General features: G+C 36.6%; 1 protein-coding gene across 6 annotated transcripts in view; it reads left to right on the top strand.

Annotated features, from left to right (window-relative positions):
- Positions 1 to 13,451, top strand: part of LOC127646731 (receptor-type tyrosine-protein phosphatase T-like) — a 343,034-nt gene that overhangs the window by 274,945 nt on the left and 54,638 nt on the right. For all 6 annotated transcript variants that reach the window (XM_052130581.1, XM_052130582.1, XM_052130580.1 and 3 more), the window contains 2 exons: positions 187 to 222; positions 10,903 to 11,090. In XM_052130581.1, the coding sequence (XP_051986541.1) occupies positions 187 to 222; positions 10,903 to 11,090 (224 nt within the window). The remainder of the gene's footprint in view (positions 1 to 186; positions 223 to 10,902; positions 11,091 to 13,451) is intronic.

Genomic DNA, 13,451 nt, shown 5'->3' with positions numbered 1-13,451 from the left:
GGTTTACACCCCATAATATGCAGTTTGTCTGCTAAGTTACTTTGGACAAAAGTGTCACTAAATGACTACTTGCTCACTTAACATTCAACAACAGTCATTTGCCTATATAAAAACATTTTTGAACTAATTTTTGTCACATTTTGTGTCAAAACATATTATTTAGGGTTTTGTTCTGTCTGTTTGCAGTTTCTAAGGAGCCAGTCCCTGCCACAGCATCCATAGGTAAGACACATTTGCTCTTCTACTTATAATAATAAATCACACAGTTTCAGTTCTAAAGATGGGAATTAAGCTGAAAATGCTTTCTTCGTTATCTTTGATCTAAATGTAGGCAAACGCTCTTCAGTAGATTAAGATCTTAGACCCAGTTAATAATCAGTGGGCAGTCACTATTAACTATGCAATTTCAAGGCAAAACATGTGTTGTGTTTATCTAAAACATCTCTTAGTCATCAAGTATGGGTTTAGATGATGAAAGATCATAACATTGAACTTTGAAGTCTAAACGAGGCACCATGGCAGTTTGGTCCCATCCGATCGAACTAATTGCAGCTTCTAATTCTGCCGCAGCTGAATGTGGTTTAAGTGTTGGAGTCGGTGGCGTTCTCGCACTGAAGCGTCTGCCTCATGCTGAGTTAGATTAGAGGAATGAAAGCCCCCTTTCAGTTCAAACAAAGTCTATGTTTATGTCCAAATATGTGCAAAGTTACTTGAATCAGTTCGCTGATGTTAGCTGTCTGAATACTAATTTACAGATTTGGCTGATGGTTGTGTGAGACAGAGTTTTCAGATCTCCTACACACACTCTCTCATGTCCTTTCAAAGGCAGATTGACCATTTCACGGTCAACTGCAATAGCTGATAATAAAGGCAAAATATTAATTGTGATTTACCCAAAGCTTTTAATTTATTTTATTCCTTGCCTTCTTTCTTTCTTTCTTTCTTTCTTTCTTTCTTTCTTTCTTTCCCTTTATTTTTCCAGATCATAGTATAATCACCAATAATGAAATTATGTCCACTGTTCAAGGGTTTGCAATTATCATTATTTACCATCATCATTTATTCTCAGCACTTGAAATTAAATACACATTTTGAGAAATAATTTTTGAGAAAATCAAAAATGTTTCTGTGGGCCTGAATTCACTGCAACAAACTAAACTGGCATCAATACTACAAATAGTGTTGATGCCAAAAAACTTCAATATTTGGATATGTTTGAAGACATCAACAGAACCATTTTTGTATATGCGGTAAACTACAGTTCCACAACTGCTGACACTTTCAAGTTTTTGCTGTCATAATTCTTGACATCTTGCTGTCTTTAAAGGCAGGTTTTGAAAAAGGATTTCTTATAGATAACTTGGTGGGCTTGGGGCTTTACAGTCAGTCCAAAAGCTCATTTCAAAGGTTCACTCAAAGAGGCAGAGATTCAGGGGGACTCTAAACTCGCACCTCTGATCCAAACATCTCCGAGTTGGGGTTTGAAAACTCTCAGTTAAATACTGCAACTCCCCCATACACATGCACACTCAACTGCAATAAACAACTTAGAGTAAATATACACTGGCAGCCAAAAGTTTGGAATAAGGTACAGATTTTGCTCTTATGGAAAGAAATTGGTACTTTTATTCACCAAAGTGGCAATCAATTGATCACAATGTATAGTCAGGACATTATTAACTTGAAAAATTACTATTAAACTACTTCAAAGAGTTCTCATCAAAAAATCCTCCATGTGCAGCAATGACAGCTTTGCAGATCCTTTGCATTCTAGCTGTCAGTTTGTCCAGATACTCAGGTGACCTTTCACCCCACACTTCCTGTAGCTCTTACCATGGATTTGGTTGTCTTGTCGGGCACTACTCCTGCACCTTACAGTCAAGATGATCCCACAAAAGCTCAATGGGGTTAAGATCCATAACACTCTTTTCCAATTATCTGTTGTCCAATGTCTGTGATTCTTTGTCCACTCTAACCTTTTCTTTTAGTTTTTCAGTTTCAAAAGTGGCTTTTTCTTTGTAATTCTTCCCATAAGGTCTGCAACCCTGAGTCTTCTCTTTACTGTTGTACATGAAACTGGTGTTGAGCGGGTAGAATTCAATGAAGCTGTCAGCGGAGGAAATGTGAGGCATCTATTTCTCAAACTAGAGACTCTGATGTACTTATCCTCTTGTTTAGTTGTACATCTGGCCTTCCACATCTCTTTCTGTCCTTGTTAGAGCCAGTTGACCTTTGACTTTGAAGACTGTAGTGTACACCTTTGTATGCAATCTTCAGTTTTTTGGCAATTTCAAGCATTTTATAGCCTTCACTCCTCAAAACAATGATTGATAGATTCTTTTTTTTTTTTTTTTTTTTTTTGACCAAATATTGACCTGAAGACATGCCAGTCTATTGCATACTGTGGCAAATTAAAAACAAACAAAAAGACAATGTTTAGCTTAATTTAAAGAACTAATAGCTTTCAACAGTGTCTGATATAATCCACGTGATTTTCTAGTAACAAATTAGCAATTTAGCATTATTACTTAAGGATAAGGTGTTGGAGGGATGGCTGCTGGAAATGGGGCCTGTCTAGATTGATCAAAAATCACTTTTTTCAAATAGTCATGGTGCTGTTTTTTTTTACATCAATAATGTCCTGACTATACTTTATGATCAGTTGAATGCCACTTTGGTGAATTAAAGTATCAATTTCTTACTGAAACAGCAAAATCTGTACATTATTCCAAACTTTTGGCCACCAGTGTTTTTACAGAGGTTAACAAGTTGGAGAGCTTGCTTAGTGCTAGAAGAAGAAAAAGGAGCACACAGACAGGGTATTAAAATGCAAGAGAGTGAGAGCAAATGCAAATAAAATCCACCGACAAGCTCTAGCCAACTCAGCCCAAGTTGGTGACATTTATTGATTCGAGCAGTACATTTGTACAATAAGATGTTTGTAAACTGGAGGTGGTACATTCCATGATCATCTATGCTCACATTTTGTCAGGATTTGGCAAACCTGGCATCCAATTAATGAAACAAGATTGGAGGTGTGGGTTAGAGATACTTTGACTTATAAAAACCACTCAAACATTTTGAATTTGCTACTCCCAAAAGCAACTGCTAACGTGGAACATGCTTCACAAAAAACTGATTTCAGAAGACCTACGATCAAGAATGGTTGCTTTGCATGAAGCTGGAAAAGGTTACAAAGATATCTTGAAGAGCTTAGATAATGAGCACTATAATTAAAATTATGCTCATTAAAAAATTGTTTTGTTAGCAGTGACAAATCAATATTCTCATTCAACTTTTTTTTTTCTTCAATTTATTTTCAGTCACTTTCCACTCCTAATTCATCTAAAAACTAATAGTAAACTACAAATAGTTTATCCTATCAGAATTTATTCCTTGATCCTTACAAGCGAAGCATGACGACTGTTTCACAAATCCGACGCCTGAAGCCAGCAAGTAGGTTTGAGCTCCACCCCACCAGGCCTTCAGAATTTCTGCAGAATCCCTCAACACTGCAATGAATAGGCATCTAAAATCAGATTGTCAGATTCATCAGCCAATCAGATTGATTTATTTGTTCTTGGTGGGTGTGGTCTTTTGGATATGTCCCAGCTGAGGCATTCTAGCTGGCCTTGAGTGATGCAATCACAGTTTAAGTGATGTAAATTTAAAGGGAAGAGCACAAGAGCTTGCTGACGAGTTAATTTTTACTTCAAGTAAATTGGTAAGTGCTTTTTGCATTGTTAGTGCAACGTTAGGAGTTTTATAACGGTAAATTAGGCTGGCTGGAGCAATCATTGTCAGTTTAAGTTTTGAAAAGTAAATGTGCACCCTGACAAAACAAAAATGATTGCAAGCAACATTTAGATCGCAAATATCATTAGATAGCTTTTTCCTGGTATTAGACCTTCTTAGTTTTGGCTTTTGGCTTGGGACGTTTTTTAAAAACATCAATTGATATTATTATTTGGCTGCAAAGTAATGTATGATTTCCATAGGCATAGGGTGTCTTGTTAATTGTGAAACCGTGTTTTCTTAATGGCATGAATTGCACTGAAGTCCAAGACTTAAAATGCACGAGCCGCCACTGGTTGTTAGCTTACCAGTATGCTAATTCCAAACTCTGTTGAAATAAAGTCAAGTGTCCTGTTTGCTTCATGTTAGGAATGCTATTTGTATGACTTACAGAATTTTCGTTTGTGCAGATCATTACAAACGATTCACTTTTGTGATCCAAATAAGTCACCATCAGTAAAAGTTTACATAACAGAAGTAAAATGGCTTGCAAATTCATTTCATGAATCTAGAATTGCTTAAAAAGTTTATATTGAAAATATATATAGTGAATATATAGCACACCTAAGGTAGATGTTATAAACAAAGCAAAGTTTAAATTGAATCTTGCAAGCATTATAAAAAGGAGTGATTGGGTAAAGTTGATTTGTAAAGGCAAAATAGAGCGGATGGTGAAACCAATGGAATAGAGAGATGCTACCGTGTAAGATATACAACCCCTGTCCACATGGAGATAAAAGATTAAGGCACTTTAAATTAGGAGGAAGGCCTTTTCATTCTATTTTACAGACACCATTTCTCGCTCCAAACTGCCCTGGTCATATTTCTGATCTGGAGATGTACCCCACTGGGTCGCTTCGATTAAGAGATTGAGAAAGACCAGCGCACCCCTAATAATTTATAAACCTGCCTATTATGTGAAGCTTCCAGTTCATTTATAGGCTTTCGATCACGTTGCCGGGTGAAAGCCCTGGTGACTGTGAGAGGGCACTGCTAGCTGTTGTTTAAAATTATTTTGGCTGATGGTGATCATCAGCACCCCGTCCGATTTGTGCATCGATGAAACAGCTGTGAACATGTTTTTTTATCTGTGAGGGATGCAGTTAGAGCATTGTGTTGGAAAGAGAGGATAAAGGTAGAGAAAAGGTGTATGTGCAATATATTAGAGTGAGATAAAGAGTGAAAGATTTGGATGTTGTTGAGGAGTCTAGATTTTTGTAGGATCAGTGGAAACAAAAACAGAAAGGAGGACAGATATATGAACAGCAAGGGGTTCTTTTTCATAGAGAGATGATAGGCTTAGAGTTTGAAAATGTATAATCCACTATGGAATAGGCTTGATTTTCCTGGTTAGCTATAATGACATTGCTCAGAGGTTGCTTATTCTTAGTTTAGGTGTCTTAATGGAGTACTCAGTTGCATTTTGATAATGTGTGTGCGTGTGTGTGTGTGTGTGTGTGTGTGTGTGTGTGTATGTTAGTGTGTGTTTGTGTACAGGTTTAAAGGAGACCTATTATGCCCCTTTTTACAAGATAAGTAAACCCCAACTGTAATATAAGTCTCTGGTGTCCCCAGAATGTGTTTGAAGTTTCAGCTCAAAATACCCCACAGATCATTTATTATACCATGTTATAAATGCCTCTTTTTGGGTGGAATCAAAAACACGCTGATTTTATGTGTGTCTCTTTAAATGCAAATGAGCTGCTGCTGCTCCCCGCCCCCTTTCTGGAAGAGGGCTGTGCCTTTATAGCTTGTGTTTCGGATACTACAGCATCAACAAATCAGAACCAAAATGACTGACAGCGTAAATACCGGAGTTCAGCCAGGGCTGGGCTGGTAAGAGAAATTGGCCCGGGATTTTACATAGCAATTGGCCCAAAAGTTGCGCGGGGCGGGGGTGTGTGTGTGTGTGTGTGTGTGTGTGTGTGTGTGTGTGTATGGGGGTTGTGTTCGTTGTCCTTTTCTGCATATCGCGGTACCATTTTGTGGTCCGTTTTTCATAATGCGGCAGCTCATTTTAGCTTATCACGGCCCATTCGGCCCATTTCGCAGCCGACCCACCGGCCCGCTCGGTTCTAGGACAAAGTGTGTCAGCCCACCAGGAAAATGTCCGGTATGCCAGATTTCCAGTCCAGCCCAGAGTTCAGCCATATATGTATGAATATATATATGTATATCTGGTCTCCGTGAATACGATCAGAGACAATGGTAACTTTAGCTACATTAGCCATGGAATCAGCTAACAGTCAAATTCAGAAATGCGACCATTGGTGGTACATTCGACTGGTTCCTCCTTTTCTTTATTAAGAGCAAAATCGAGGTTACAGTGAGTCACGTACGACGGAAGTTGTTTAAATCATCGTGTTTTAGGATTTACAGCGTTGCGTGATCATGGCAACGAAGCTGTAAAATTGGATATAGCTTTACACAGAAAAGGTTAGTAGGCATTTGTTTTACACTAATATCATGTTAACACGCATATTGCTTATGTCTTGTGACTATACGTTTGAAACAGTGAGTATTTTAACATTTACAGATTAGAAAAATCTTGTCCTAACAAGGCCTCAAATTGCATTATTCTGTCAGTGTAGTGTTAGGAAAATTAACAATACAGAAATTTTGCATAATAATAATAATAACTTTTATTTTACCTTGACATGGCACCCATTCATATAAGGGTTCTTTCTATATATAGACATATTTGTTCACAGTTTTTACATTGCATTAATTTTCTTCCATATACAAACAACCATGAAATACTGCTTTCACATGTGACATTTGAATGTAATTTACAATGTCATTATTTCGTCACCTGTGCTTTATTGTGACTTGTCAGGTAATTATTGTTAATGGCAAACACCATAGTGTGCCATAATGTAAGTGCGCTGATAATTGAGCCTTAATGTGATTTTAGCTCTAATCTTCATAACGAACATAATGCGATGGGCACAAAGAGTTCATGCACAAATGAAAGAAGCTGTTATGGGACAGAAAATTGCCGAAATGAGAAAATTACCTCCAATAGCAGAAGAATTACTTAAGAGACTTTTAGTTTTTTTTTATGAAACCTATTTATGGCATATTCTTTCTCTCACTCTCTTTCACTCACTTTGGTTTTGTACTATATATCACAGGAAATTCGGGGCGCTGAACAATATAGTGCCGTACAATTTGAAATAATATTCTAGCCTCTAGGTATACAATAACTTAAGCTGTTACACATGCATTAAGTTTGTAGAGTGCAGATCTAAGACACTGGAAACGCCATCTCAAAAACAGATTGTATATCTTTACATGTTTCAAATTTATTTCAGTACACATCGGTCAACATTTATAAAGGAAGTTCTAAATTTAGAGTGTGAAGGTAGTAGGTTCTTTATGAGTTATATCCAGTCTGCAGTTTTATAAAAATGGCCCATTTCATAGATATATATTCATAAATATGCTATCTAGCTAAAATGTTGCATAGTGAGGATGCCATAAAAAACAGTGCCATAAATAGTTTTCATTTGGTGTGACTACCTTTGCCTTCAAAACAGCTCCAATTCTCCTAGGACACAGTTTGTCTTGGTGGTTGGCAGATAAGATGTTCCAAGCTTCTTGAAGAATTTGCGACAGTTCTCCAATCTAAATAGGCTGTCTCAATTGCTTCTTTCTTTTCATATAAATTCCATACTGACTTTACGTTCAGTATGGGGCTCTGTGGGTGCCATACCATCTGTTGCAGGGCTCCCTCTGCTTCCATTCTATTCTCTTCTATTTGCAAATGTATTTTTACTATTGAAACACTAAAGCTGATATAAATAACCATTTAAAGACACATGTTTATTTCTGAAACAGATACAAAGATTTTTTTTACAGTACTGTACTGTATATGTCAACTACTGCCACCAGTTATGAAAGAGGAAATAGACTCATTATTGTTATTGCTGTTTTAGACAATTATTTGGTGCCATTTTTGGCACAGAAATTACACACTTCGCCTGCAGTGTAAGAACACATTGACATATAAAGGACATGGAACACCTTATATGTCTTTTTCAGAGGAGTTTTAATGTTCCGCATTACTCTAAAATGTGTTTATAAGACTAAATGTGTCCCATAGGATCTCACAGCAGACTAATGTTTCAGCATGCCTTATTCATGAACTGTACACTTTATTCATCACTCAAATCTGTCTCATAACTTATCAGCCCACCATGCTATAGAATCAAAACCACCAAAAAACTAAAAGTTAGTTTGAAGATACAGAATCTGTATTAGCATGACATTAAGCACTTTTTTCCATAATATGCATATATAACATGTTCTATATGATGTCACCTACAATGTACATTTGACCTTTATTTACAGAGCAGCAGTATTAGTTTGATATTTCACTGAGTGGGATTTGGAAGACACTTCTTTCCAGTCATTTTACCACTTTGAGATTTGCCCCATGCGGATGAGACGAAAACACATGAATAATTAATTATGATAGTAATGGGGGGAAGGAGAATGTGGGAGGGAGGGGCAGTAAATTTAGAGACCATAGAGTCTCCAGTGTATCTCTCTCTCTCTCTCTCTCTCTCTCTCTCTCAAACCTTTACTGTTAACCATAGGCACATAATTTGAATTTACTATTAAAAAAAAATAATTTATTTAGTCCAATATAAGAAATGACCTGTGATACACTTAATATTTACGTATTTAGACAGTATGATTGAATTTCACTTTTTAAGAATAAATAAAATAGTGCAATATGCTATGTATGTATTATGCCTATTAGTATCACAAACGTCACATTGTTAGCTTAGCAACATGTGAGCATAAACCTCTATTGAAATTCAATCCTGAGTTGCGTGTCTCGCTCGCTTCACTTAAGTAGCACTATTTTTTACGTTGCACATGTCATAGTTGCTGTCTATGTAACTTTCGATAGAACATTTCAGTTAGAATATTTCGGTTAAATTGTTTTTGGTTAAAAATGCATAGATTTTGCTAAATTATGCCTCTTATCTACACTGGAACAGTGTTTATATGCACCGAATACCGAGACTTTAGAAAATGCTCTGTATATTACTGTATACTTTGAAAAATTATGATGTATGAAAATTTTGTTTCAACCAAATAACATTATTATAGACCTCAAAGGCAGCTGCATATGTACAAATTAGACAAAAAGACTGCTGCTGCTGCTGCTGCAAAAAAAAAAAAAAAAACGCATCAAAACGCACCAATCAATTTGATCCAAATGAAATTTTAGGTGTTGGTTGGGAACCTGTTCAAATTCACTTTGACCATTCTCAGCAGCTTTCTACTAGTTTCATTTTTGTAGCTCTTTAAAAAGACAGTGCTGAGGCTGTGATTCTGGCATAATTGTTATCTTTATAATGCATTGTCTCTACTAATGCTTTCAACATTTTCCTGTTGGCACTAGAAACGCTACAGTGGTAACACATCATGCAAAATAATTTGTATTTCACAGTCGTAACTCACATATTTTAAAGCAGATACTGTATGTTTGGTGTGGATTATAACATGTTTAGCCCCAGAATTAGTACTTTAAATGCATAATGAATTTTGAAAGTGATTAAGATGTAAATTGCCACATTAAGAATTTGTCAAGTAATATTTCACCACTCTCAGAATCTGAAAGATGCTTCAGGTGTTAAAAGGAAGCCTTATGAAAGAATTCTCCTTCATGCGCCATCCATTCCTCTAGTTAATGAACTTATTAACATCAATAAACAACTTAATTTCTCTCAAACTTATTCTAACAAAAGAGTTGCAAGGACGCATTGTCTTGGTCCGAGTATTTTGTAATGTATAAGTGTCTCTACTGAAGGCTGCAATATACTGAGCCTTGATTGAATGAAGATAAGATAGCACACAGTAGTCCGGGTCTTAACCGAGCTTTCAGAGTCTTGGTGGTGATTGAGAGGTATTAGTGCAGAGTAAACAAAGCTGTGCTTTTTTCGAGGGCAACATGACTAGGACTTTTTCAGATTTCTTTGTATTTTTTCCAAGTACCTGGAAAATACAATGAACATCTCTACACTAACATATAATGTCCATTCTTTAGAGAAGCTCTCCTGATTATAGACAATTTGGTATTAGTAGTTACATATTGGCCAGGTTGATTTAAAAATAGTTGTGGATTTTAGTCCATGTCTGTTAGCTTTGAGCTTTTCAATCTATATTCTAGTGTACTTCTTAAATGTGACATAATCATATTTAGAATAGCATATACAGTATACACATTTTACATTCACAGCCTTTCTCTTCCGAGGAAATGGACCAATTATATAGATTACTCATCTTTCATAGAGGTGCACTAACTTTTGTTCAACATATGCTCTCTAGAACGACAAGGTCCCTCCTCCTAAAAGTACTGCAATAATTAGCAATAGCACATGGCTAATTATTGTTTTGCTGGGCTGTGATGTAAACTAAAGTTTTAATGGTATTTGAGGAAAATACAAGCACTTCGATAAATCTCCAACTGCCTGTTTCACTTGGAACAACGTCAGCACAGGAAAGAAAATTGCATCAAGACATTTCATGGAGTCCTTAAATTTCCCCACCACAAAATAATGGTCTTTTTTAACATACTTGTCAAGTGTAGTCTGAGTTTTGGCTTTTAACTTTGGTAATAATCAGAGCAGATAAATCATAGAAGGATGCATTGACATTTTTAGAATATGTAACGGAGATGATCAACCTCTCTATTTCATATATCATTGAGTAAAAGGAGCACAATTCTCAGTTCTTCCATTGTTTTGAGTTTTTTTTTTTACATTGGTGATAAACTGTAAATCCAACAGCTTTAAAAAACGAGTTGGGCCCTCCATCAGACATAATGCTCTTAATGAGCTTGTGGAGTTTCCGCAGCTGTCACTTGATGTTGCTATAGCATGTAACCATGAACTTATTGCAGGGACAATACTTCTGGAGCATTCTGGGGCTAAGTGTATCAGACAAGGTCATAATGGCAAGTCTTGCTGGGATCAAACCAGCAACATTCTGGTTACCAGCCCTAATCATTAGTTGGATTTGGCAGTGCTCTCAAGCTGCCAATTGGACATTGGGTTGGGTACTTAAGGATTTTTAATTCTTCCCTCACAGATGGCAGCCACAGTGAGATGTCCCAGCCCTCAATGACCATCCAGACGTTCCCATATGGGGGCTGCGAGTCGGTTGAGATGTCCTACCAGGCTGGCCAGTTCCAACCAGCCATACGAGTGGCAGACTTGCTCCAACACATCACCCAGATGAAGTGTGGCCAGGGTTATGGGTTTAAAGAGGAGTACGAGGTAAGAACAGACCATTTTTGGAGGAAAATGGAATAGAAATGGAAAAGTTTAGGGCTAATCTAGAAGGTAATTTTTGCTTTTGACTGCCAGTATTAAATCTGGCAGCTTTATTTGGCCAAGAACTGCCTACTTAGGCCATGTACACACTAGTACGTTTTTGTTTGAAAATGCATTGATTTCGCTAGACATTTACACCTCTTACCCACACTGGAACATAATTTTCCTCCATTGAAAAACAGACTTTCTAAGATGCTCTCCATAACCACATACTTTGGAAAATGATGATGATAGGATTCTGCAAAAGGAATTTTCATGTTTGACCAACAGGAAAAGTAACCAATTAATTAGTTTAGTTTTTTTGTGACATTAAGGTCATATTTGGGTTAAGATGATGATACCACAATAATAGAGAATAAAGAATAATAACAAAGAATAGATGTGCACTGATTATTTCACAGATATATATATATTAATAGTAAAGCAGAATAGGGGACTGGGTAGCTCAGCAAGTATTGACGCTGACTACCACCCCTGAAGTCACGAGTTCGAATCTAGGGTGTGTTGAGTGACTCCAGCCAGGTCTCCTAAGCAACCAAATTGGCCCGATGCTAGGGAGGGTAGAGCCACATGGGGTAAGCTCCTCGTGATCACGATGAGTGGTTCTCGCTCTCAATGGGGCGCTTGGTAAATTGTGCATGGATCGCATGAGCCTCCACATGCTGTGTGTCTCCGCGGTGTCATGCACAGTGAGCCATGTGCTAAGATGCATAGATTGACTTTCTCAGAAGCGGAGGAAACTGAGACTTGACACCACCATGAGGACCTAGTAAGTCGTGGGAATTGGGCATGCCAAATTGGGGAGCAAAATGGGGAAATAAATAAATAAAATAATAAATAAATAAAAGTCAAGAGGAATATACAGTATAGTTCTACTCAATGATATCTAGTTTACTTGCTACCAAGCACTTTAAACATAATTCTGAATATCTTTCAAAGATTTGATACCAACTAACTTAGCAAACTTTGGCAAGTCGGATGATTAGTTCTTTCTCAAATGCACTCATCGTATCAACCTTGTAAACAAGACTTCCATGTTTTCAGGCGAACCGTTGAACCCCCAACTCCCATATTGTATAGCACCAGCTTTTGTGTGCAATTATCTGGGTTTTTAAAATCACAAATATGATTTTAAAAATCACTCTTTAATGAGTGCTGGTCTCCTGTTTCTTTTTTCATTTTTGTATTTTCTTAACAGAATTTGAATAACTAATTGAGTACTAGGATGCTTATTAAAAGAAGCAGGTCTGTGTTTCTCGATGACAAGTTGACATTTTGTACAGAAAAGGTCATCTGAGATTCTTAAAAAAACATCTGCCCACACAGTAGCCCACAAAAGATCACCCACCTGACAATAAAACCAATTATCTTTTACTGTCTAAACCTTTATGAGGAATATGTAAAGACCTTTGTGTCAAGAACTTGTCATATTCTATTTTTTTATGCTAACCTCGGTTTGGATTCATATCTGAAGGCTTCCCCATCTGCACACACTTTCTGCTTTTAATAGTACAAATAAATAATTCCTATGCTTTTTCAAATTGACGAAGGTCACAACATAGAAATTGTTAGATTGTCTCCTTGTCATTTGAAAGGAAAACAGAAAAAATGACAAATGATGAAAATGTGTTGGGTCTTTTATTATTCTCCATTTTGTGTGTGCAGATGTGATTTTTAATAGAGTAAAGTTTAAGATTATGAAAAAATATGCTGGCATCATTGTGACCCTGTCATTTAGTTAAAGTCTGTTGAAGTGAACTTGAATATGTTGTAGACTAGGAGTTAGATATGCGAGTCGACTATAACTAATGTACGGTAGATGACACTTTTCAAGTGATTTACAAATTGCATCTGTAGGAAATATAGTGGGTGGCAAATTTCCAAAACGTAGGGCAGCAAGGGAAGACTCGTTAATTTTAATTATGAAAGCTCCACTTAATTTGTTAGGATTAGGTTTGGGGGTTGGGTAATAGTTTCTCAGATGATGTCATAACTAGTTGCATTTGACTCAACTAATGGGCTCGGTAATTGTGCAACTCCTATTGTACACTAGAGAGGACAGATCTACTGCCAACAGCAGATAGACATAAGATTAACTTTTTATAAGGGCATTTTATCTAGTTCTGATTTTTTTAATGAATTGTGGGTTTAAAGGTCTGAGAAGTTTCCCCAATTTAGTGGTTTGTTTTAATTATCTTAAGTAATTAGTAATTAGTGGAATCTTAGGTTCCAAGATGAGATATCTACAGGTGCATCTCAAAAAATTTGAATATCATGGAAGAAATGTTTTTCTGTAATTTAATT

Source organism: Xyrauchen texanus, chromosome 7, assembly GCF_025860055.1.
Source record: "Xyrauchen texanus isolate HMW12.3.18 chromosome 7, RBS_HiC_50CHRs, whole genome shotgun sequence".
NCBI classification, from domain to species: Eukaryota; Metazoa; Chordata; class Actinopteri; order Cypriniformes; family Catostomidae; genus Xyrauchen; species Xyrauchen texanus.
This window is presented reverse-complemented; position numbering and strand designations above follow the sequence as displayed.